The sequence below is a fragment of the Pongo abelii genome, chromosome 6 (genome assembly GCF_028885655.2).
Source record: "Pongo abelii isolate AG06213 chromosome 6, NHGRI_mPonAbe1-v2.0_pri, whole genome shotgun sequence".
NCBI lineage: Eukaryota > Metazoa > Chordata > Mammalia > Primates > Hominidae > Pongo > Pongo abelii.
In genome coordinates, this window is record NC_071991.2 from 77,128,306 (window position 1) to 77,155,581 (window position 27,276).

Genomic DNA, 27,276 nt, shown 5'->3' on the forward strand with positions numbered 1-27,276 from the left:
TAAATGAGGCATTTTTTTTGTTTGTTTTTGTTTGTTTTTTTTTTTGGTGCAGGCCCAGGATAATACATATTAACAAGCCCTCCTTCCTCCTGCACTGACCTCCTGCTCAGGTTAGGTGGCCACTGGTCTCCCCACAGGGTGCTTGGACCCAGCCAACTCCTTAAAGCCTGGAACTGCTGAATTGTTCTTTGGTTTCCAGGCCATGGCTTGATAGCCTGTTGTCACCCCAGTTCCATTTTGAGTAAATGACCTTTTAGACAAACTGGCAACAAAAGTTCTTCAAAACTTAAAAAAAATAAATAAATAAACAAAATAGAAGAATCACTGCATACCCAACCCCCTGATAACTGTTAGGAATACTAAAGTGTGAGAACCACTGCATTATTATACAATAAAGACTATTATATTTCAATGGGCAAAAACCTGGAAAGGCCAGTAAATAAAGAAAAGAGGCCAGGTGCGGGGACTCACACCTGTAATCCCAGAACTTTAGGTGGCTGAGGCAGGCAGATCACTCAAGGTCAGGAGTTCAAGACCAGCCCGGTCAACATGGCAAAACCCCATCTCTGCTAAAAATACAAAAATTAGCCAGGCGTGGTGGCACTCACCTGTAGTCCCAGCTACTCTGGAAGCTGTGGTATGAGAATCACTTGAACCCAGGAGGCAGAGGTTGCAATGAGCTGAGATCATATCACTGCACTCCACCCGGGGTGCAGAGCAAGACCCCGACAAAAAAAGGAAGGGAAGGGAAGGAGAGGGGAGGGGAGGGGAGGGGAGGGGAGAGGAGGGGAGGGGAGGGGAGGGGAGGGAAGGAAAACAGAAAAGAGGACAAGGATCTACCATCTTACCATCTTGTCTGGCCACTGCCTGAGACACAGACATGGCTTCTGTTCTTAAGTCCCTATTAAATGTTTCTTTCTAAGAAAAATTTAAGAAAATAAAGAAAAGCAGATGAGGTGACATTGTTGAATAATATGCCTAAAGCTACCAATATATAATTTTGCTTATTTGGCAGGTTTCTCCATGGTCTCTATCCACTGCTGCCAGAACATGTGTCTTTGTTCCAGTGGCAGCAAGACTGACGAAATGGCAACATATGAGGAAGCTAGTGCAGGAGAACTTCAACCAGGTTCTGCGTGTTTTCATCCTCTGCTTGCCATTACTCCAGGTCCATGTGTCTTCACTTCCTGACCTAGTTTTCTCACCAGCCTGGCTAACCTAGGCTACCTGTAAAAAATCGTTCATTCCAGATGGCTGGGTTTTTTCCCTCCACATACCACCCTCCCTAGTTCCTAATTTTAATTCTAGAAAAATGAATGTTAATTACTCCAGCAATGCTGTTTTTTCCACCAAAGAATTAAGAGAAAGGGGAGAACCCATGAAGGAAGAGATTAACTCAGATGTCTTCTTCTTGTAGCTTTGTTCTTCACAAATACTTGATAATTTTTAGTTAAAATTGAGGAACCACATCTAGGATCACTGTATATATAAGTAGTCTTTAATTTCCACATTGTTAATGTTCTTTGGTTGCAAAGAGTATAAAACAACTCTGGTTAATTTAGGCAAAGAGAGAATGTTATCAGAAGGATTATAGAGCACTTCATAAAATGCAAGAGAGGAACAAAGGCTCAAAAGGACAAGAAATGGGGACGCTCCAGGGCCTCAGTAGGAGTTTACACATCTTTCCATCTCTCTGTCTCATCATGCCAAATGTTAATCATCAAAATGAAGAACATAGATGGTAACTCCCAGACTAGCAGCTATAGCCAGGAAGACAAAATCACAGAGCACAGATGTGATCTCCTGGGGCTATGTTTGCATATAAACAAATAATCCTTCTGAGAAAGGAGCCATGCTTAGCCATAGCCATACAGCTACCCCCAAAGCTATCTGCTACAATCTACCCTCTGGCTGCCCAGAATACCCACATGCTTGCTTACTCACATACATATCTTTCTTTACCTGTAAAAAAAAAAAAAAAAAAAAAAAAAACACACACACACTCACACCATAACACATGATTCAACCAATCATCACACAATGGCAACAGGAGACAACCAAAGTCATTTCCAGCAACTGCACTCAGAGATGAGACATTGTCCTTCAAGTCTATGACCTCTGACTTATGTCCATTCCTTCTCAGTTATCACAACCCCATCTCAGTATTCTTCAGCCTATGAACTACATGGTGGATTTAATTGATATTTAGATTACATTATATAGCCCTGGGAGAAAGAAAGAGAAAGAAAATTTGTTTAATTCTCATGTTTAAAGGAAATGTGAGATAAATAGTATACTTAGCAGCAAATAAGGAAGGCTACTGTCCTCCATTCTGCAAGAACGCATGAGACTGCTGCTGACATATAAAATATGTACTTTCCCTGTTTGCTCCAAGTTCTCTTGGCTTTCAGCCAACACCTCAGCTTGCCAAGTATCTTTGCCCTGATTGTATAAAGAATACAAAATCGCCAGGTGGCAATCTCAGCTGCTAATTCAATAAAACCTACTTAAAAAAAAAAAAAAAAAAAAAACAAAAAAACTCTTGCTTGAAGCAGTCCTCCATTGGGTACTAAATTCCTTAGGCTAAAAGAGTTAAGAGAACAATTTTTAAAAATTAAAGCAAAAAGCAATTTTTAAAAATTAAAAAAAGCAATTTTTAAAAATTAAAGCAAAAATTCTAAGAGTGAGAGAATAAGTATAATTGTAAGAGGTGCCTTCATCCCTAGATTCTTAGGTTGTGTTCTGGCTCTGAAAGTAATAACCAGTGTATTAGTCCTTGTTTCTGCTCATGTTCTATATCTTACAACATAAGACTCCATATCACATCTGCTATTTTCCAAATGGCACTAGGGCAAAGTTTTCAATAGGTCATTTCAATATCTTCATGAGGATGATTGGATATTTGTAAAGTAAGGCCAGTGAGTTATTAGCCTATTGCCTTACTTATCAAGTGGTGAGTTCATTGGTCAGAGGCCATATATAGAATCCTGCTGATGTGTTAGTGGTATGTAAGCAGGGAAAGCAAATCCAAGTTCATAAAGACTATTCCAGTGATGATAAGTTGCTGCCACTCCATGATAAAGAAGCATTCCCAACTTAAAATAACTTTCCCACTACCAGGCAGTAGACCAATTTCCCTAGAGGTGCGTTGCCAGTCACTGCTGCTAACAATACATAGATGAGTCTGGTAAAAGGAAATTTATGCTGTTAGGCCCAAGAATTACCTCCATTCTGGCAATAGTAGCTATTATATCCATGAGCCAAGAAACTGACTGGGGACAGACGATGACTGACCCCCATAGAAGAAATCACTTTGTTCTCTTGGATATTAACAAACTGATATGGTTTTGCTATGTCCCCATTGAAATCTTATCTTGAATTGTAGTTCCCATAATGCCCACGTGTCATGGGAGGCACCTGGTGGGAGGTAATTGAATCATGGGGATTGTTTTCCCCATGCTATTCTCACGATAGTAAGTTCTCACAAGATCTGATGGTTTTATAAGGGGCTTCCCCCTTTATTCAGCTCTCATCCTTCTTCCTGCCATCATGTGAAGAAGGATGTGTCTGCTTCCCCTTTAGCCATGATTGTAAGTTTCCTGAGGCCTCCCCAGCCATGTGGAATTGTAAGTAAATTAAACCTCTTTCCTTTATAAATTACCCAGTCCTGGGCAGTTCTTTATAGCAGTATGAGAATGGACTAATACACAAACTCTTCTTCTACAATAATGGCTTCTCAGTGAGGACTCACATTAATCCAGATGTTTTCACACTTTTGGCCCATTTTCAATGGTGCATCGACTTTCCTTAAAACCTACTTGTCATCAGTTCTCCAATCTTGATCCTTCTAAGTCTCTGACCATCTAATCAGACCAGGACTAAAAATGACTCATTGTGTACTCATCAGCTTTAAGCATCTCTAAAATATTGCCCTGTTCCAAGCCCCTATCCCGGTATCCCCACCATTGCCCAAGTCAATCTGATCCCTCCCTCAGAGACATCTCTGACTCCCCACAATTCAGAAACCAAAGGGTTAACATCTGGCAAAACTGGACTTCGAGACTAGTTTCAGTGATAGATTCCAATTGTCTTACTTGTTAAATATTTTGAATATCACCTCTGAGCAAATCATTAGCTCAGGAATTGGTGTAGATCCTGACCAATAAAGTTGACAATATTTCCTTCCAGGTCAAGTAGACAATGAAATTTATGCCAAAATCAACTATTGTGAGCATTTTCCTTCCTGACTATACTTCACAGCCACACTGAAGGACAGCAACACTTCCTCTCATCCTGTCTGGGGCTAGCATATTGTGTAAAGTCATTTGTACACCAGGTTCAAGTTAGGTCTCTCAGTTAAGAACTCTCTCATTGGGCCACTAGTCACTGGAAACTCCCATGAAGCAGAGGAAGAAAGAGTAATGTAGTAGGAATACGACTGCCTGCTTGTACTATTTATCTGTGTTTTTAGGCTTCTCCACAGGCTCAGCCTCATAGTTTTTCCTTCCTTTTCAGTTCACTCAATGTGGACTACTGTTGGGAATGCTTGACTTTATGGCTAAGTACCTGAGACAACACTCATTCCATGTCAGGTATCAAAGTACTGAGATCATCTTATACCAGAGAGTTGGGTCTTTCAGTCTCTATCAGCCCAGGAACAAGTCAGGATTCACGTTTCAAAATAAAGGGTCATCTGCTAAAGGGGTCTTCGCATTTTCCCAAACATAAAAGTTCTCCTCTGTGATGGCTGTTGTAGGCACTTGTCATGGATGCCATATAGCTCTCCAAAGGGCCTCACACCATTTCAGCAGCACCAAATCCATTTGCTCACAAGGGCCAAAGGGCAGAGCTGCTCGCCTTGCAGCCTGAGCCAGCTGGACAGCGACCTCTCACTTTCGGCCTCACTCAAAACAGGCAGCTTTTGGCAGGTCAAGGTCACCCAGAAAAAAGTCACAGTATGACACCCAAAAGTGGCACTACTACTTCTAAAACCTAAAGAAGCCCCCCACACTATGCCTGGTAAATTTTTTAATATTTGTGAACAAATAATTCATTACCTCATATTAATTACAAACTGAATGTCCAACTTCAAAGTGCTAAAATTTCCAAATGCTGCTACATTATATTAATCACATTTGGTGATTACTTTTCTCTTGCTTCGTTTTATTCCTGATTTAAAATTACCTTGTTAGGAAAAGAACTGGAAGTGCCTTGTCATGTCACCTTATTGCTTCTTCCTAATAAGATCTTAGCAAGAAGTTACAGAGTAAGACAACATCTTAAGAAGTTCAAGAAGTAAGTTAACCACTTAGCTACATTCAGTTTTTATGTTGAGTCCATGTGCAGAGCTCTGCCTGTTTGTAAAACTATTTAAGGATCATTCAAAAAAAATCTTAGAATCTTTAGTCCTGCTGTAAGACAAGTAAAATAAATGTTGCCCTGTCTAAGTGGGGAATCATCCTTTGCTATGTTCTTTCTTTGGAAGCCATCATGGCAAAGATTTTAAAAACTAAATATTTATCAGGCATTTTAAAATAAATCACTTCTTTGTCCATTTCTTTAACAAAAATCAGAAGTAAGTTAATACCTAAATTTTTATGAGCCATGTTTTAAATGGTTCTCACACAAGTTGATTTTGAGTGCACCCAAGAAGTGCTTCATCTACTTCTGCAAGTATTTATTGATCCTTACAATGTGCAGGTTCTATGTGAGGCAATAGAGAAATAAGACTCAGATGACACACCATCAAGAAGTTTATAGCCCAGTGGGGGATATGAATAAGTAAATATAAAATTAAAATATAGTTTGACAAGTTGTAAGACATGACTAACCTGAGAGTGCTATGGTATTAGGGAAGGCTTTCTAAAGGAAATGATGTCTAAGCTGAGGCCTAAAGAGAAAAGTAGAAGCCACCCAGACCAAGATGCTAGTAAATGAAGAGAAGAGAGTATATATAGGGCAGAGCAAGTTATGTGCAAAGACCCAGAAACCACAGAGAGCCTCGCATGTTTGGGTATCAAAGGCAGTTCAGTCAGGCTAGCTCTTAGAACTGGGGTGGTGGTGGTAGTGGTGGAAGAATAGAGAGGGTAATTGAAATATATGAGTGTGGCAGACACAGTTCCTTGCCTACACTACAGCCTTTCTTTCCTTTTGCTGCAGACGGAACCTCAGAAAACTGGCAGGGATCCCTTGATTTAGGGACAGCTAGGAAATGAATCAAGGTAATTTTCACTTCACAGTCATGAGTCTAGAGTTGGACATGTGAGCCATTTCTGGCCAATGAGATCTAAGGATGAGTCTACCGGGGCTCCCTTCCAGGCTAAAAACAGACCCTTGAGAGGAAAAAGCTTTTGCCCTCTTCTTCCCTATCTGCAATGCTCACCTAGGTCTTAAAGAAAATTTGGAGCTCCTATAACCATCTTCTGATCAAGGAAAAGATTCAAAGAATTGCAAAGAGCTGACTAAGTCACTATCATTTAGTTGAGCTGATAAACCAAACCTGGAACTGTCTTTGTCAACACTTCTTGATATGTGAGAAAACAGGATGCTTTTATTATTTAAGTCTGCTTGTCATGTGTTCTATTACTTTCAGCTAAGCACATTCCTGAGGGTTTTATAAAGACGGAATTGATAAGCCAGGTCCATCTCATGAAGCCCCTTACAAGTTATATTCTAAGGAACACCTTTTTATTTGCAGTGGCAGAAATCTATTTCTATCTGGCTTAGATAAAAGGGGCTCTTTATAGGACTGTATTGGGGTATCTCACGTGATCCAAGGAAGGGTTGGAAAACCAACTTCTGGAAGGACAGAACCACATGAATGAGAGCTTCTAATACCACCTACAGAATATTCCCTACCTCTGGGCCGGGTGCAGTGGCTCATGCCTGTAATCTCAGAACGTAGGAGGCCAAGGTGGATGGATCCCTGAGGTCAGGAATTCGAGACCAGCCTGGCCAACATGGCGAAACCCTATCTCTACTAAAAATACAAAAAATTAGCCAGGCATGGTGACAGAGGCCTGCAATCCCAGCTACTCGGGAGGCTGAGGCAGGAGAATCGCTTGAACCTGGGAGGCAGAGGTTGCAGTGAGCCAAGATTGCACCACTGCACTCCAGCCTGGGCAACAAGAGAGAAATTCCATCACACACACACACACACACACACACACATACACACACACACACACACACACATATATATATATATATATATATATATATATATATAAATGTATTCCCTACCTCTAATCTCTGATCTTCCCCATGGGTTGGTTTAATCCTTTCTCACTACTGACCAGGTTTCTGCACATGGTGAAAAACATGGCCACTGACAGCTCCTGAGCTTCTCCTTTTATAGCTTCTCCTCCCCAGGAAGGACTGGCACATGCTTCCTCTAATATTAAATTTTAAAATCTCATTTTATTTCCATCAGTAAAGAAAGAAGATCCAGGTGGCCAGAGCAACAGATAACCACCTCATAGGGAACCACCAGAAGGTTTTAAGCCAAAGAAAGTCTTTATTCAGTACAATTAAATTTGTACGTTAGAAAGATGTACTCTAGGTTTAGGCTAGATAATAGATTAGGAGGGTCATTCCAGGAGGAAGGACAATTGCCATAACTTAAGTAAGAAGTCATAGTGCCTACACAAAGGTGGAGATGGCTCAGACAAGATTAAAGCTCTTATATAAATAGTGCTAATCTAGCCATTTGTAGTTAGTCCACCTTTCAAAATCACAATAAGGAACACGACTTGCTTATGGTGGGATGCAGGGGAGTGGACAGAGAACTGCATATATAATTACAGTTTTAAGTAAGGGCTTTAGAAAGAGATTAATCAAGTTGCCAACTTCTATCATAATCTACTTTTTTTTGTTTTAAAGTCTACTCTTAAGATTTTGTAAGTTTCAAGTAATGCTGAGGCAATACTTACTAGATGTTGATTTAACATAAAAATTGATCAATAACTTGCAAGTGTGTTTAGGACATAAAATATCAAATATGAAAATCCAGTGATCCAAGCTTATCATGTGTTCCTACCAACCTTACAAATTTTAGTAGAAAATCATTTGCTGCATGTTTTGCAGAAGGAACACAGTTTATCTGAAATCAAAGGCAGATGACAACTCAGGTTGTATATATTAAGATGCTAGTAAATGAAAGTAAACTGCTCAAAATAAAAGCATAGTCATGAAACTAAAGAAGAACAAATACAATTGTACATAATAGTAAAATACTTAACCCAAGATAATTATCAAACATGCTATTCTTGCAACTTAAATATGAATGGGTGATTTCATTGTTATTGATAGGATTTCAGAAAAATATTTTCTTCTTTTTAGTGTCTAAATCTGTTCTAGATGGGTGTTTCTTCAAGAGTGGACCACAAACCAACACAACTGGAAGAAAAGACAATAGATGGAAGAGGTTACATTGAGGAAAGAAAAGATAACAGAGGAGGAAGAGGAGGATAGCCTCAGCATAAACCAATAAATAGTTACTGCATGTCCCAGGTTCCATGCTAAGATTGGCAACATAAGTTGCCAGGTTTCTGCTGCAAACTTACCAACCAATGCTTGGTAACTCCTCAGGGTTACTGAGCTAGATATGGCCTGAGTAAGAGCACGCTTACCACCATTTACACAAAGATGAAGCACAGGAAGAAGGGAATACAGTTTCTTAGAGATCTGCACCTGGACTCTGTGAGCCCTCCCTCTGTATTCTCTACCTTACCAAGGCTGCTTCAGCCTCTCAGTGCCAGAGTTAGTGGTTCTCAAAATATAGTGTGTATCAGAATAACCTGGGGAGATGGCTTACAATGTGCAATTATTGGCCTCACTCCAAGGATTGATCCATTAGTTCAAGATAGAATGCGTTAATGAGCCTCTCAGGTATACTCACCCACACTGAAGTTTAAGAACCTCTGCCCTAAGGAGAGAGCTTCACGCCCATGAGGGAATCACATATTCTCTGACTTTTTAAAAAGGCAAGTCGTGGTCATAATCACTGGGGAGGTTTGAGTATATACTAAGATACATTTTAAATAAAAATTGTAGGATTAAAGATTAAACATTAGTAGTAATAAGAAATGGGACCTATGTGAATTTAAAGACTTTTAAAAACTATTCTAAAATTGTTTCTGCTTTACATGATGAAGAGATTATTTTTGACATTAAAAAGTAGAACGTCTATGACTAAATCTGGTAGATATAGCAGAAGGCCTAACCAGAAATATCAAACTCACCATGGTTAACAACAGGGCATCAGAATCACATGCTGATCTTTATAAACTTATAGATGCTACAGTCCCACTCCACACCTATTGAATCAAAATATCTGGAGATAAAGCCCAGCCAAGAAAAGCTTTGATAGCTGGCAGGGCTGAGATCGCCTGCTTTCAACCAGGACAAAGACACTACTGCCACCTGATGGAATCGTACCTAAATTGTAAGGACAGCTTTTGGAATGGTAGTTTCCTTTGCGAGCTGAATCTAAGCTAATTTGTTGAACTGGCAAACACAATGATAACCATAAAAAATGTAAATATACAGAAAAATGCAAAAATGTCTAACTGCACATTTGTTAATTTTTATTGAAAATATTAAGACTGGGAGAGGTGGCTCACGCCTGTAATCCCAGCACTTTGGGAGGCCGAGGCGGGTGGATCATGAGGTCAGGAGATCAAGACCATCTGGCTAACACGGTGAAACCCCGTCTCTACTAAAAATACAAAAAATTAGCCAGGCGTGGTGGCGGGCACCTGTAGTCCCAGCTACTCGGGAGGCTGAGGCAGGAGAATGGCGTGAACCCGGGAGGCGAAGCTTGCAGTGAGCCAAGATTGTGCCACTGCATTCCAGCCTGGCTGACAGAACGAGACTCCGTCTCAAAAAAAAAAAAAAAAAAATATTTTGTGCTGTGTGCAGTGGCTTATGCTAAGGCAGAAGAATGGCTTGAGCCGGGAGTTTGAGACCAGTCTGGGCAATATAGCAAGGCCTCATCTCTATAAAAAATTTAAAAATTAGCCAGGCATATGGGTGCGGATCTGTAGTCCTACCTACTCAGGAGGCTGAGGTGGAGCACTTGAGCCCAGGAGTTTGAGGCTGCAGTGAGCTATGATCATGCCACTGCACTGTAGCCTGGGTGAGAGCAAGACCCTGTCTTTATAATACGTTTAAAAATATAAATAAAATATTTGAAGCCTAAAATAGAGTGTGTTAGGTTTATATGGAGTTTTGTCATGTATAAAGTATATTCACATGCATTAATTAGATTAACTCTTCATTGCATTTTAGGAGGGGAGTTATTAGCAACATTTTATACATGAAAAAAAACTGGCTTAGAGAGGGTAAATGATTATCCCAGCCGTTCCCAAATTTGTCTGCATGTTGGAACCACCTGGGGAGCTTCAAAAAGTACTCATGTCTGTGTGGCAGCCCCAAAGATTGAGATTTAGTTGGTCTGGGTGTGGCCTAAGTTTTGGGATTTTTAAAAGATACTCTTTGATTCTAATGTGCAGAGAGTTGGGGAAAAACTAGATTAGACCCCAATCACCTACATGGTAGTGAATGAAACTGGAGTTCAGGTGTTTTGACATCAAATTAATACTCATAGAATTATATTTGACATAAAGCTCAAATATAATAATTATCTTCAACTAATACCCATTGAATTTTACGATAGAGAAGGGTTTTCAGATTCTTCTGGCCATAAGAATCAGCTGAGTTAGTTGTTAAAAATGTAGAATCTCATGTCACTCCACAAAAGTTTTCTATTTGGAATTGCATGTTCCCGGTCATAAATGGGTGCTAAAATTGTGTACACATAGACATAGTGGAATGATAGGCAATGAACATTGGGAAGGGTGAGAGGGTGGAAAGGGGTCAGATGATGAGAAATTAATTAATGGACATGTTATTCTGGTCATGGATACCCTAAAAACCCTGACTTGACTACTACACAATCCATGAATGTAACAAAATGGCACACGTACCCCATAAATTGTACAAAAAAACCCATCTGATTTCGAAGGAGCCTCGTGAGTGTACATATTTCACAAGTGTTTACCTGATTTGGGGGATAAAATAAATTTGGAAAATCTATAATAGAGAATTTCAGACCATGTAGTATTGTAAAACAGTAGTATTGAGTATCAAAGTTTGGTTTGAAAATGGCTAAGAATTAATGGAGAGACTTTATCACAACACAGCCAAGAGAATTAACACCCCACCCTCAGAGGGTCTGGTTGTATACAAACTATTCACTCATCCATTAATTCAACACACTTTGATTAAACACATAACATTGTACATTCAAGGCACTATGGTGGATGTGTAAGGGAACACACAAGCTGGGCAGAGTCTTTGCCTTCAAAGACCTAATTGCCTAAATATATCTCTTGTGGGAAAATGCATAATGTTTGAACTGGGTCTTGGTTATAGGTCCAATAGCTCTTGTTTTTCTAAGTGAGAAAGATTTCATTTAAGCTTGCTTCAGCAAGCATTTATTCAGAGCTCTAGTAACTGTTTGGGACATACAGATAAAGTTGTAGTAATGGTGGTAGTGGAAAAGGGAGGGCCAGGGGTTTCTTGGGGACTCCAACCTGGAGTTGAAGGACACACTACAAGTTTGGCGTTGGCAATAGGAGACAGTGATTGTTCTTGGTAAATATATGTCCAGGAAAAGGAGGAGGCTGAATGTGGGGGGATGGTGACCAGGAGAGGACATGCAGAAATTAGTATTAGAAGGTGAGAGGTGAATAAAGAAAATTAGGACTGATAAAGGCTTCGAATGTTTAGATTAGGTATTGGATTTTGAGGTAACCCGTGGAAAATTTTGTAGTTGGGACTGAAGCCAATCAAAATATTATGTAATTAGCTTCATACTTAAAGAGTAACTCAAAGACCTGAGTTGTCTTCTATTACTTGACATATCATCTCCCATCCCACCACAACCCACACACACATTCGATTCTTAGCATAAAGTAGTTACAAAAAGTATGCAAATTACTTATTTTGTGATTACCTAAGCTGATTTTGTATTGGTTAAAATACACAATCCTAAGTGGAAGATGTTTTTAAATTCCAGGTAAGAAGCAGGGTTAGAAAGACAATGGAAATAAGAATGAGAAAAATGGATACGACAGCTGAGAGACACTATAAAGGAAACTGCAATTTCCTGTAGTGAATCATAGACTTGTAATGAACCAGAATTTAGCAACCAATTGAGCACATAAGGTAAACTACTAGGAAGGAATTCAAAATAACATTGAGGTTTTTAAGCTTGCCGAGATAAGGAGAAAGAGCTCTGAGAGAAAAAATACTTTTCGGTCACATCAAGATTGAGATAATAAATGCTTATTGAATGAATGATAAGCCATCCTACTACTCTGGGAATAAAATAGAAAACCCTAGTTATATAGATATAAAAAAGTCAATTTATGCTCCTCCCTTCCCATCCAAAACTGTACAACCTTAGGCCGCCAAAGAGGTGATGAGACTCCTAGAGCCACTTCTAGCCTTTTCAAATTCCAGTGTCTTGCTGCAGGTCTCCTATATCAGCTCAAGGATGTCATCAAGGAATAAAGTCACTTGAAACATGAGAAAAATAAGAATAAGCCAGTGTAAGGGTCTCTCCATCAGGGAGTGTCCAAGATTTACCTAAGCAAGTCACATTTGTCATGGCAACGACAGCAAGAGGGGAGGAAGTCATGGACTTTCAGCACTAGAAGACTTTTAGCACTAGACTAATCTCAAAGGTTGGTCCTGTCATTAGAAGAATTGAATATTACACAGTAAGGAATTTCAGACGTCATCTAAACTAGTATTTCCCAACATTTTCAAATATGAGGATCTCTTTTATTTTGTTATGGTGTCAAAATTTAAATCTTTATTTTTGTCAATTATAAAATACTATGTGTGCACTTTAAAAATTCAAACACTACCAAAGAGTATAAGTGAAAATACAACTTTCCCCCACCTCCAATGTCAGCCAAAAAAAGATCACTCTGCAGAGATAGCTTCAGTTAACATTTTAGTGAATATCATTACAAGATTTCAATGTTACATAGAAAATATTTACATAAGCAAAATCATATTTCACACTGTGTTATATAAGCTGCTATTTTCACTTGAAAAAAAAAAACTTGACCTCATCCTTTTCAACAGCTGTCAATGTTCCAACATGTAAATGTACCATAATTTTGTTAACTAATCCTTCCTTTAGATGGACGATTATTATTATTATTATTATTTTTGAGATGGAGTTTCCCTCATTTTCCAGGCTGGAGTGCAATGGTGCGATCTCGGCTCACTGCAACCTCCATCCCCCAGGTTCAAGCAATTCTCCTGCCTCAGCCTCCCAAGTAGCTAGGATTACAGGCACTTGCCACCACACCCGGCTAAGTTTTTGTATTTTTAGTAGAGATGGGGTTTCACCATGTTGGCCAGGCTGGTCTTAAACTCCAGACCTCAGGTGATCCACCCACCTCAGCTTCCCAAAGTGCTGGGATTACAGGCCATCGCACCCAGCCAAGATGGACAAATTTTTTAACGGTATGAACCGTGTTGCTGTGATTGCCATATTCACACATTCACTACTATAAACTTCCATATTATTTCGGCAAGAAAAAATTCTAAGTGGATCTACTGGGTCAAAAGATATGTACCACTAACATTTTGTAATACTGCTAAGTTGCCTTCCATAAAGGGTGTAAAATTGTTTCTTTTCTCAGTTTATGAGAGTATGACAATGCTCATCTCCCATATTCTCATCAACCCTGAGCATTACATTTTTCATATTTGTCAATAAGATAGGTGAAACTGGTTTTGTTTAAACATTTTTTAGTTTAAAAATGTGGGTTTTAAAAATGTTTATCATTGCAATTTCCCCTTGAATTGCCTGTTTCTGGCTTTTACTCACTCTTCAGCTGAAGTATTCTTGAGGATCTTTTTTTTTTTCTTTTTGAGGCAAGGTCTTTCTCTGTCACCCAGGCTAGAGTGCAGTGGCACAATCATAGTTCACTGGAACTTTGAATTCTTGGGCTCAAGGGAGCCTCCTGCCTCAGCCTCCTGAGCAGCTAGGACTACAGGCATGTACCACCACACCTGGCTTTTTTAAAATTATTATTTTTAGTAGAGATGAGGTCTCACCATATTGCCCAAGCCGGCCTTGAACTTCTGGCCTCAAGTGATCCTCCCAACTCGGACTCCCAAAGTGCTGGGATTACAGGCATGAATCACTGCACCCAGCCTGAGGACCCTTTTTAATATCAGAGAATTCCTAGACCCTCCTCAAAAAAATAGTAGAAATGCACACACTGTATATCAAATTTATATCAAATGCATATAAATATATATCAATGCATATAATATAGATCAAGAAATACATAATGCAAATTCATTAATGGAGGGACTTCGACTTCTGATCAAAATGGAATAACAGTGACCAGATTTATGTTCCCTCCTGAAACAGCCAAAACAGAACAAATGCTACCCAAAATACTGGATATTAGGCAAAGAAGAATGGTCATCTCTTGGAGACAAATGAGTTGAACTCTATGCTTTCCCTAACGTACCACCTGGAAAAATTTTCCAGGCCATGCTAGAAAAAGTGGGAACCCAGGAAGAGCTTGGCAGTCTCCGTGAGTTAAGAGATGGAGCTCAGAATATAGCCAAGATGGACTGGGTTTGCAAGGCAAGGTACCAGAAAGCAGACAGTTGTACAGAGAGAAAATTCCAGAGATCTACAGTTTTCCCCTCCAGTATTCAGCTGAGTATGAATCAGCCCATGCACATGAGCAAAGTCCTAGAGACCAGGGAAAGAACCATCATAAAGGATGATAAACAACTGTGCCCCCAAGTCTCACACCAATCTGAGAGCAGTGCCTGTTTTCAACAGCCAAGGGGGAATTCCTCATATATCAGGGGGCATCAGTCTGTTAGAATATAAATAATGCTATTGCCTCAGTATTAGAGAAATATAACCCCTGACTAAACACAGCTCTGGTCTCACCTAATAAAAGCTTGAAAGCAAAACCAAAAAGGTTCAATCTGTTTTCAAGTAACCTAACCACGTGCAGAACAAGGCTCAAAAATATTTTAGAAATACAAAAGTATGTACTATGCAATAACATAGAATTTACCATGTCTGGGATCCCATTAAAAATTATAGGAAATGGAAAGAAGCAGAAAGATACAAACATAATGAGAGTAAAATCAATCAATTGAAACTGACTCATAAATGATAAATTATAAAATAAGTAGACACAGATTTTAAAAGTTATTATGATTGCATTCATATGTTCAAGAAACTAGAGGAAAGACTGAACACAGTAAGTACAGACATGGAAAATATTTAAAACACCCAAACTGAACATCTACAGATAAAAACTACAATTGATGAGATAAAAAAATTCACTGGATAAAATTAATAGCAGAACGGACTTTGCTAAACAAAAGGTCAGTAATACTGAAGACATAGCAATAAAAACTATGAAAAATAAAAAAGACCAAAAAAAAACAGAACATCAGTGAATTATAGGACAACTTCAAACAGTTAAATATATGTGTAGCTGGTCTCCAAAGGAGAGGAGAGAAAAGGAGGAGCCAAAAACATTTTCGAAGACATAAAAACTGAAGAATTTTAGATAATAAAGTCTTTTTAGAACAGTTTTAGTTTTACAGACAAATTAAGCAAAAAATACAGAGAATTCCCATACATCCTTAAACACACACTCATATTTTTAGCAATTATAAATAAAACTGCTACAAACATTCCTGTACAGGTTTTTGTGTGGACATGTTTTCAACTCATTTGAGTATATACCAAAGAGTGTAATTGCTAGCTCATATGGCAAAAGCATGTTTAATTTTATAAGAAACTGCAAGACCATTTTCCAAAGTGGCTATACCACTTTGCATTCACACCAACAATGGCGATTTCCTTCATCAGCATTTGGTATTGTCGGTGTTTTGGATGTGGGCCATTTTAATAGGTGTGTAGTGGTATTTCATTCTTTTAATTTGCAATTCTCTAGTTATACATGATGCTGTGCATTTTATATATTTGTCATCTGTATATCATCTTTGGTGAGGCATCTGTTCAGATCTGTTGCCACTTATTTTTGAGAAAGGATCTCACTCTGTCATCCAGGCTTGAGTGTAGTGGCATGATCCCAGCTCACTATAGTCTTGACCTCTCCAGGCCCAAGAGATCTCCCACCTCAGCCTCCCAAATAGCTGGAACTACAGGCATGCCACCGCCATGCCTGGCTTTTTTTTTTTTTTTTTTTTGAGAGACAGGGTTTCACCATGTTGCCCATGCTGGTGTTGAAGTCCTGGGCTCCAGTGATCCGCCCTCCTCAGCCTCCCAAAGTGCTAGGTTTACAAGCATGAGCCATGAGCTGCCACACTCAGCCCTTTTGTCTATTTTTAAAATTGGATTATGAATTTTCTAATTGTTGATTTTAAGAGTTCTTTGTCTATTTTGAATAATAGTCCTTTATCAGATATATTTTTGAAAATATTATCTCCTAGTATATTGCCTTTTCATTCTCTTGATGGTACCTTTTGCAGAACAGAAGTTTTTAATTTTAATAAGGTCCAACTTATCTATTTTTTTTTGTGAATCATGCCTTTGGTATTGCACCTAAGAAGTTACCACCAAACCCAAGGTCATCTAGATTTTCTTCTATATTTATCTTCTAGGGATTTTACACTTTTGTGGTTTATACTTAGATCTATGATTTATTTTGAGTTAATTTTTCTGCAAAGTGTAAGAGGTGTGTCTAGATTCATGTTTTTGCGTGTGGATGCCATTTGTTGAAAAGACTTTTTTTCCATTGACTTGCCTTTGTTCCTTTGTCCGAGATCAGATGACTATATTTGTATCTATTTTTGAACTCTCTATTCTGTTCCATTGGTCTATTTGTCTATTATTTTGCTGGTACCACACTCTTGATTACTGCATATTTATAGAAAGTCTTGAAGTCAGGTAGTGTGAGTCCCTCATCTTTGTTTTTATCCTTTGATATTGTGTTGGCTATTCTGGGTATGGATAGAGTTTTTCAAAGTTTAATTTTAACTATAAGCCCACAGCTCCAAGAAGCTCAGCAAAGCCAAAAATGTAAGAATAAACAACACTAAGGACATCATAATCAAACTGCTTAAAACCAATGATAGGGAAAAAAATTCTTTAAAGCAACCATTAAAAAAAAAATAGGGCCAAAAATAAGGATAATAGAAGATTTCTCATTGAAAACAATGCAAGCCAGGAAACAATGAAGCAAAATTGTTAAAAGTACTGAAAGAAAAAAAGTCAATATAGATTTCCTTAGCAGTAAAAAAATTTTCAAAAACAAAAGCAAAATAGAATTTTTCAGATGTACAAAGCTAAGAGACTCATCAATAACATACCTTCATTTCAAGAAATACATTAATGGTTTTAAATAAATTTTATTTTGTAATCACATCATATACATTCCAAAAAGTGTTGTTTCTGTTTGTCAAGCAAGTGGTTCTGTTTGTGGGCATTACTTGTTAGGGATTTGAATCCTAGGATCCTTTGTGTCACCACCACAGACCCTCATGGTCCTGGGACCCACAGATTGAGAATCATTGTTTCAGAATACAAACTCATGAGAAATGAAGGTCCAATCCAATGTCATGGGGCAGACAAATGGATTGATGAGGATAAAGGCTGAGCTGCAATAATATTTTTAAAATATAGTGACTTCATTTCTCTCACATAAAACAATCCAGGCAGAAGGGCCAAGGCAATATGGCAGCTCAGGGGGTCAGAGGCCCAGGTTCCTTGCCATTCCCAAAGTGTTGCCCTCACCTGCATGGCCAAAGGCGATCTAACCAGTGGGAAACGGAGAAAGTAAAGATTAGGATGTGTTTCTTTCAAGGGCAGAACACAAAAGTTATATGCATGTCTTTCCATCATATCCTGTTCACTACAACCTAGTCATATGACCACACCTTGCAACAAGGGAAGCTAAAACCAATGTAACTTAGCAATAATGTGCTCACTTGAAACTTATATTACTGTAGAAAAGAGGAAGTATAAATATTGTGGAAATGATTAACAGTATCTGCCAAACCAAGTTAGTGACTGAGTTAAAACTGGAAGAGGAAAAGCTCATCAGATTGACAGTTAAGAAACAGGGATTGCAGTTGTAATTCAACCTCTTATTCCATGATTAAACCAAATGTGTGCCCATGTTTCACCTGAACTACCTTAATTATCGGCACCTGAATTTTCAGTGATTCTTCCCAATTGTCCCTGTGTAGGGGGAGCGAGCTATACCAAGAACCAAGGGAGTTTCATCCTAATTTTTTAGTTAAATCCTGTTCTTTATTGGACAGTGTGACCCTCTGAGGAGTCATTAGCTCTACATCTATGAAGACCAGGGCACAGCTGTGAACTCTGGGCTGATGCTAGGCCAAACTCCAGCATTGTTCCTAGTCAGAAGCAGGATTCTACTCTACGGCACATGACAAAATTCTCCACCTGCAGTGAATTAAAAAAAAAAAAAAAAAAAAGTCCCATTTTGATGCCTTCACCAGCATTTTCTTGCAGAAGTTCCAATGGATGATACTAGGGGTGGTGAGATGGAGAGCAGCATTATATATGCAGAAATCTAAGCTGATGTGGTAATGAAAATAATTACCTTTCTTTTAGTGTAAAACAAGGCTCCTCTCTTCATTGTAGCCTTAATTTTGAAGGGAAAGGAAGTTAATTTTAATTAATAAAAGTTAATGCTACTAATTAAACATTTGTTCTATTTTCACATGCACACACAAATCTGCCTAAAGATATAACTAGCTCTGCTGAGGGTATAACAAAAGCTTTGTTTTGCTACATAGAGAGTACAAATGATCACAGGAATTAAACTCAAATTGGCCAAGATACTTAGTCCATATTCTTGAGTAAATCCAATTTGTTTTTAAGGATTACACAATCCAGGAATAAATGACTTTATTTTCATTAATAAAATTTGATGTAATCTTTCTTTAAATTTATAACACCCTTTAAATTTATAACACCTATAGAAATTAGACAATGATTTTAATAATTTTATTTTAAGACGGAGTCTGCCTCTTTTGCCCAGGCCGGACTGCAGTGGCGCTATCTCAGCTCACTGCAAGCTCTGCCTGCCAGGTTCACGCCATTCTCCTGCCTCAGCCTCCTGAGTAGCTGGGACTACAGGCGCCCACCACCGCAACTGGCTAATTTTTTGTATTTTTAGTAGAGACGGGGTTTCACCATGTTAGCCAGGATAGTCCCGATTTCCTGACCTCGTGATCCGCCCACCTCGGCCTCCCAAAGTGCTGGGATTACAGGCGTGAGCCACCATGCCCGGCCGATTTTAATAATTTTTAAACATCATTTTTTCTAAGTTTATTCTAGATTATCTAATTTTAATCTCCCAGCAACTCTAAAGAGAAAGTGATTTTTTCTTATTAATGAGCTGAGCTCTGGAGAGATTTATATGTATGGCTCTTATTAAACACATTGATAATGATAATAGCTTAAGCTCTGTCTCAACATCCCCTACTATAGAACAGGTACAATGAGTATTTATGATGCTGCCAGACGTGAGTCAGGAAATGAAAAGATTGCAGAGCTGTAGGGGCTTATAAATATCTGTCTAGAAGGAATGGTAGAGTGTTCATTTGCCTTACAGTATGCACACACCAAGAGAAACGACATCAAAAATATGTATCAACAATCCAATAAAATAGATCAGATCATATGTAAATGAGTAGTTTGTATTTGTATGTCCATATATAATTTACATAAACACATACACATGCAAGAGAGATATTATTGAATTCAGTCTACATGATAATGTCAAATCAGAGATGGCCTATGGATTAAGTTCCACTTGAAACAAATATATTGCTAATTTATTGCAATGAAAAATGAAAAACAATGAATAACTGAGAAGTTATAAGACTAGAGCACACTTGCAAAATATTTGTGCAGCAGGAACTTTTCTTTATATTATCACGAGGTATCCAATGGATGGACCTGAAATATTTCTCTTTCATTAACAGATTTTTCTGTCCTGTTTCCTCATAATTAGCTTCTTAGTGCCAGTAGAATTTGAATAGTATCCAGAAATCTGAAAATAACTCACATATTTGGGGGGTTGTTGTATGGTTCTTACCTTGTAACTATTCCTGAGGAAGATACTGGATTTACTGTGTACATGTGTGCACACGTGTGTGTGCGTGCCAATAAAACTATGAACACCTTTTTTTTTTTTTTTACTTTTTAAACAGCTTTACTGAGACATAATTCACATACCACTAATTCACAATGAATTGTAAAATGCACAACTCAATGGTTTTTAGTATATTGCAGATATTTGTAAACATCACCAGTCAATTTTAAAACATTTTCATCACATGAAAAAGAGACTCTTAATCCTACTACTTTGGGAGGCCAAGGCAAGTGGATCACTTGAGGTCAGGAGTTCAAGACCAGCCTGGCCAACATGGCAAAACCCTGTCTCTACTAAAAATACAAAAATTAGCTGGGCATGGTGGCACACGCCTGTAGTCCCAGCTACTCAGGAGACTGAGGCAGGAGAATCCCTTGAACCCAGGAGATGGGGGCTGCAGTGAGCTGAGATCGTGCCACTGCACTCCAGTCTATGCAACACAGTGCGACTCTGTCTCAGAAAAAACAAAAACCAACCAAACAAAAAATACCAAAATTAGCTGGGCATGGTGGTGCATGCCTGTAATCCCAGTTACTCAGGAGGCTGAGGCAGGAGAATCACTTGAACCTGGGAGGCGAAGGTTGCAGTGAGCCGAGATTGTACCACTGCACTCCACGCTGCAGGACAGAGGAAGACTGTCTCAAAAAACAAAAAGAAAAAGAAAAAAAGAAGAAAAACGAAACTCTATACTCTTTAGATCTCACTCCGTATCCACCCATACTCTCTCCAGCCCTAAATGATCACTAATGTACTTTCTGCCTGTACAGATTTCTCTATTCTGGACTTTCATATGAATGGAATAATATATTTGTGACTGGCTTCTTTCACTCAGCATAATGTTTCAAGTTTTGTCTAAGTTGTAGCATATATCAGTATTTCATTCATTTGCATGGCTGAATATTCCATTACATGAATATACTACATTTTGTTTATTCATTTGTCTACAGCAGGACAGTTTTGACCTTTTGACTATTTTGAATAATGCTGCTATAGACATTTGTTTACAAGTTTTTGTGTAGACATAGGTTTTTATTTCTCTTGGATATAGACCTAGGAGTGGAATTGTTGGGCCATATGGTAGCTCTATGTTTAATCGTTTAAGGAACTTTCAGACTGTTTTCCAAAGTGGTTGCACCATTTTACATTCCCACCAGCAGTTTCCACCACCAATTTACATCCTTACCTGGGTTTACCTTTGGGCAATATTGCTTTGCCTAGGATGGCAGAATAGAATGACAGAAGGGCAACAGCCCAGTGACACAGAGGAGATCACACCAGCCCTGGACTGCCTACCTTCCAATTTAAGTGAGAAAAAATAAAGCCCTATTTCATTTAATCCACTGCTATTCCAAGTCTCTGTTAGTAGCTTAACACAAATCCAACTCTTGTGGTCCTATTAGCATATCTTGAATCCAGGAAGCTCTTGAAAAAATTATTGAATTGAATATGTACAGATTTTTTTCATAGAAAATTTTGTCATCCTGTTGTACACTGGAAAACAAACTTTATTTCTCTCCTAATTTCTGATCCCATCATTCAATAGCCATTCTCCTTAGAAACTGTTTCGGGTTCTCACTAGCACTTTACTGGTGTTCTGCAAGACGGAAACAACAACTGGTTATTCAGAAACAAATGCAAGTGTTATTGATGGAGCCATTTTATTTAAGGGGAAGGAAAAGTACTCATTGTGGTGATGGAGAATGAGCAGGAGTTGTCTATTATTTCCTTTCTCAAATATTATCCTAAGTGTTAGGACAATAATTAGAATGAAGAAAAACCATTTAAGGTTTTCTCCTAAACTCTCCGGGAGCCCAGAGAATTTCAGTGCCATGTTGACTACATAATGCTTGTATTATGTATTTGTTCTCTTTTAGACATTGCTTTTGAAGCCACTTTTAGCCTCTGCAACAGGTTAAACTCACAGTTTTCACCTTGGAATTCAGAAAGTGTAAAAGAAAACTGTGTAATCAGTTGCAGCTCAGCTGTCCCCATTTTTTCCCTTCATGCTTTTGTTCCAATCATCTGCATTTTGAGGGGATACTTTGAACACACACACAACCTCCCATTCTACCGGCTGTTTTGTAACAGATTTAAATATTTGCCCCAAAGCCAGCCTTTGACCAATGGGGCTTCTGATTAAGTTTTCATGTAACTGGTAAATCACTACTGGTAGAAAGGAGAACATTACAGAGTCAGGAAAAACTTTTTTCAAGTGATTTAGTCCTTTCTCAATGCTTCAATTAACTGATGATACGCTCAGTTAACATTTATTGAGCACCTATGATGTTCATTACGGCACTTCATTCTGTTAAAGAATAATAATCTCTTTATCCTTTTAACTCCCGATAATAGCTTTTTACACATAAATTTACAGTTCTTGGAATCAATGTATCTTAACATATCTTAATGATCTTTCTTTTGTAAGGAAGCCTTTCTCATTTTAAAGGCTTTGGGTTTTTTTCTTACAGCAAAATCATTTGGCTTGCATTGTTAACACGTTAGAGTTTGAATGTTTTTATAAAAGCCAAATATATATAAGCAACGCTTTTCTCTCTGAAAATTTCTCCTGAATCTTAGCTTTTCAACAATTTGCTATTTTGTAGACCATATTCATGATTGGTTTACTCATACACACTTACTAAGGAGCTGTTTACTCAGCTCCAAAATTTGTGTCAAGACTAGGACAGGCTCAAATCTATGACAAACAGAATCCCCAAAGAATAACTTTAAAGGTTATGTAAATTTCTGGAGCTATGCTGTCTTATTATCTTTCTATTAAAATGTCAACATATTCTATACTTTTTCTCCATCCATTCTGGCAAGACACCATGCTATCTTGAGATTAAGCTAAGTCTCCTGGTTCAGATTCAAATCCCTGCTCAATAATCTTTTTATGGCACTCTGGGCAGTGTCTTCATCTGTGAAATCGGGATAATGATTTTATCTACAGTATTGGGTCGCTGTAAGGATTAAATATAAAACATACAGCATGTGCCGGACATAGAGCTAGCACTCCATCCATGTTAGCGCAGGATTTCAGATATGTCGGCATCATTACTCAATAACTATCATTCGGCCCTTTTAAATTGTTTCAGCGACGACTGAATGAACTTATTTATAAATATATAACATAACCAGGGATGAAGTCATACTACATTGAAGTTTCATTTCCACATAGATAATATTAGGAAGCAGCTATGCCAACACTTTTTCTTCCTGTGATCTGTATACTGCAGGGTCTCTAGAAACAATGGTTTGGTTCTTCCCTGGTGACAAAGGATAAGAAAAGATGAAACTGCTATAAATGGCAATAACTTAAAAATAAAAGATACAGAAATATATAGAAATGAAAAATATATACCTATACATACACAGCTGTTTTTAAAACATGGCCTTTATTCTTGAAGCTCAAACTTGATTTCCAGGTACAGCAGGCCTCTGTAACTTTTCTTGGCATTGAAGTCATGAAGTCTCCTGTCCTCTAAAGCTACAGAAATTTAACCTGAAAGCAAGCAGCAGGCACTACGCACAGCACAGAGGGAACCCTGGGGTGTACGCCGTGGCTCCCACCTGTCCGCCAGGTCATTGTGACGCAAACGCTATGGCCACGTGGAACACCTGCCGGAGAGCAGGGGCGGGGTCACTCTGGGCGGCGGATCTGAGCGGGGGATACCCCAGGAGATGGGGGTCGAGGAGATACCCCGGGGAGTAGAGAGAGAGAAACTCACTCCCCGAGTCCCCGACCCGCCCCAAGCAAGGTGAGGTCAACGCCACCCACCTCCCCCTGGTCACCCTGGGAGGGGTCGCCCCGGCGGGAGTCTGCTGGAGGGTAGAAGCGGGGAAGGGAGGCAGCGGCGGCGGTAGGTAGCTGGGCGGCGAGGGCGCCCGCACCCCCCGGCCGCTGCGCTGCGCTGCGGTGCGCACGGGCTCCGCCGGTTGCTATTCCGGCTGGTGGCGGCCGCCGCAGGAAGGGCCGGTTCCTGCGCTCCCCCCGCCCCTTTCCCTCGCCTTCGGCTGACGCTGACGTCGGATGAGTGATCCGGAGGGACGCTCCGACCGCGGCCGGGAGGCTCCTGGGGGCCGAGGCTCCGAGGTACCTGCCCTCCGGGGTCGGGGCGGGGGCGCGCCGGGCGGGCTGCAGAAGGCAGCAGGAGACGCCCGGCAGCCGGGACGGTCGGGGACGCCTGGTAGGAGCTGCCTTCTCTGCCCTCCGCGGGCGGCGCGTGATAGGCGGGTCGCCTCCGCGGGTCCCGGATCCCGGTGCGGGAACCGCATCAGCCCCTTCCCCTCCCCTCCTCCCTCCGGCCTGGGAAGGTCTGGAGGATGCGCGCGCCATGAGAGCGTGCGTCAGCCCCGGGGGAGCGGTAGGGAAGCGTTCCGCGCTGCGGCCCCAGCGCTGGGAGCACCGGCACCCACGCCAGCCCACCCCACCCACCCACCCCGCGCCTCGCCTTCCCGGCGGCTCCGGCCCCAGGACCCCGAGCTCCCTGGTGGGCAGGGACTTGCGTCCAGGGTTGACTTGTTGACAAGTTCACCTGCCGCGGCGCCTGGTGTGTGCTTTTTCTCTTCCCCCCGTGGCCTGTTTTTTGGCAGGGGCGGCAGAGAGCATATGGGTACCTCTTTATAACCACTAGTGCCGGGAGGCCTGAGCTTGGTCCCCCGGGGGCGAGGTGCTCAGCAGTCTCGGACTAGACGGGGCGAGAACCCCTAAGCAACCCCGGTTCCAGCAAACCCTGGCGCGCCCGTTTCCTTTGGGTGCTGCTGACTCCGCCTTTCCTGCTCCGGGGCTATTGCAGCTCCTGCTTCCTCTAGAAACGAACATATCCTGTTGTTATGTCTGCCTTTCCCCCAAAGCGGCTCCCCATGAACCTTTCCCTCTATCTTTTTACTTGTAGTGCCCCCAAAGCACCTGAGCTTCTCTTTGGGGTCTTAAAAGTATCGCGCCGTTATTCTGGCGAAGGGCATTAACTGCCTGGTTGGGGAGAGTTAGTTTGGAAAGAATCGCGTTCTCTTCATTTAGATGGCATTAAAAAATTAGCACAAGAAAGGGTTTTGTTCATGAATCTTAGTAACTGAGATCTGGTAACTGTATAAAAATTATCAAGGCCTGGAAAATATGTCACCAGCTTGCTTGGGAGTGATACTGAATGTAGGAAGAAAGACACATAAGGCATTCATTGGCCATTAAGGTCCTATAAAATATGAGTCATCGCAAACATGTTTTTGTCCATACATTTCAGTGAAGTCTCTTCAGAAAATCTCAAATTGGTTTCTGTGGCCCTCTGGTTTGAATCTGAGATCTGAACTGTTCTGGGGTTAGGGAGTGAAATAAGAAATGCTTAGTTTGAAATCTAGGCTCCCGATGCAATTTCATACCCCCTATTTAAAACACACACTCTCTAAAAATGCTTTTAAGTAAGTTTTCAAACCAACGATATCTTTTTAGATATCAGTCTTTATTTTTGAAACACCCTTTATAGAGAATACCATAGGGACAAAATCAATTTATAATCCTGAATAGCTCAAATGTCACTCTTTGGTTTTATACTAATAGTGTGCATACATCTTAATTGCAAGAGATGTTGCTTTCTAATTGTTTCTGTTTGTATTACAAAGGGAAATAATTGTACTGTTTATAAAGATGAATCTTTAGAAAACGTAACAGTTAAGCTACAGAGGGCTATTTGTGGAGAGACCTGATGTTAAAAAACGTTAACCCTGTATCCTCCACCCGTGGATCACGGAGTGCTAAAGACACTGGATGGTAATTGCCTGGGTGGTTTATTTTGTAACTATTTTCCCCCATTTGAAACACCTGAGTAACTATCTGACTGCTTTCTCTACGCATCTTTACCGCAGTGCGTCTCTCCACATCAACCTCACGAAAAGTATAGAAAATTTTGTTACTCAGAGCCTTCAAAATCACTACATTTTCAACGTATTTGACTAAATAGTACATTTTTTTCAGGTGCAAGCAGCATTAGCGGTATGGAGGTCTGGCAACTATGCCATAACATAGAAGGATAAACCTGTGTTTGGTATGAACTTTGAAGATGACAGAAACCTCATACGAGAGAGGGAAGAAGTTAACAGGCCACAAGGGTCAGGATGAATTTTTCCTCTTAGTTGGTCGAGCCTGAGGGTAGGTGGCAGTGTTTATAATCAGCACGCTGGTCACTAGTGTCCTTTCTTTCCATCTACATTACTAGATTTATGGGAACCATTAATAAGGGTGCTATCTGCATGTTTTTGTCCATGAGGCAACATAAATCACTAATGAACCTTATCCCCCAACCCCACCACCGTTGACAATCTGCCTCAGCAGAACATTAAACTCAAAAAACACTTTTCCCCTGCTTTTTTCTTGATTCCCAAGCTGATGCATTTCGTATCACAGTCATATCTAACACTCTGAGGGAGTACGGAGGACTCATGGGCTTTGGATCCTGATGGAGCAAAATCAGAATCCCTGCGGTAACACCTAACTAGTCATGTGACCTTAACCAAGTTACTTAAGTCACCATTTCCTTATCTACAGAACAGGAATATCCACCTTTTTAGGGGCAGGGTGGAGATTAGAGATAATGTATATAAAATGCTTTGCACGCTTTTAAATAGGACTCACTCAGTAGTAATAAATTATTCTTTCACATGCTAAACTTAGGCTATCCGTATCTAAAAAGAATGCTGCTGCTTTACCTGTAATAGGAAGTGTATTTCAATTTGGTTTTGAGTAGTTCAAGTAATTTTGTACCAATACTAAGACCCTGGGCTTTATGGAAAACACTCTCTGAAGTTGGGGGGGTGCAATCAGAAACAAAACAAATCTAATTTGTTCCAGTGGGGATAGATCTTCCAAGCCCCTGTCACTCAAACGTGGTCCATGGACCAGTAGCATGTGGCCTCCCCTGGGAGCTTATTAGAAATGCAAAATCTGAGCCTGCCTGCTACTCTCTTCCAGACCCACTGAATTCAGATCTCCATATTAACAAGATCCCCATGTGTATGTTAACATTTGAGAAGCACTGCTGTAACCTGTTATTTCTCA

General features: G+C 40.0%; 1 protein-coding gene and 2 long non-coding RNA genes across 42 annotated transcripts in view; 1 reads left to right on the forward strand and 2 right to left on the reverse strand.

Annotated features, from left to right (window-relative positions):
- LOC103891161 (uncharacterized) overlaps positions 1 to 27,276 on the reverse strand; it is a 122,850-nt gene that overhangs the window by 57,445 nt on the left and 38,129 nt on the right. The window lies entirely within an intron of this gene.
- LOC129060390 (uncharacterized) lies at positions 19,333 to 24,292 on the reverse strand. Its single transcript, XR_008527069.2, has 3 exons — positions 24,007 to 24,292; positions 23,590 to 23,846; positions 19,333 to 23,494 (listed from the first exon to the last, which is right to left on the reverse strand). It is a non-coding gene; the product is annotated as an uncharacterized LOC129060390 (long non-coding RNA).
- ICA1 (islet cell autoantigen 1) overlaps positions 23,827 to 27,276 on the forward strand; it is a 157,594-nt gene continuing 154,144 nt past the window's right edge. For 10 of the 38 annotated variants that reach the window (XR_008526792.1, XR_008526801.2, XR_008526798.2 and 7 more), the window contains exons 1-2: positions 23,859 to 23,986; positions 26,197 to 26,370. Coding sequence is in view for 2 of the 38 variants with exons in the window: in XM_024249250.3 (XP_024105018.2) it covers positions 24,259 to 24,415 (157 nt within the window). In the remaining 36 variants the exon portion in view is untranslated. 38 annotated transcript variants of the gene reach the window in all.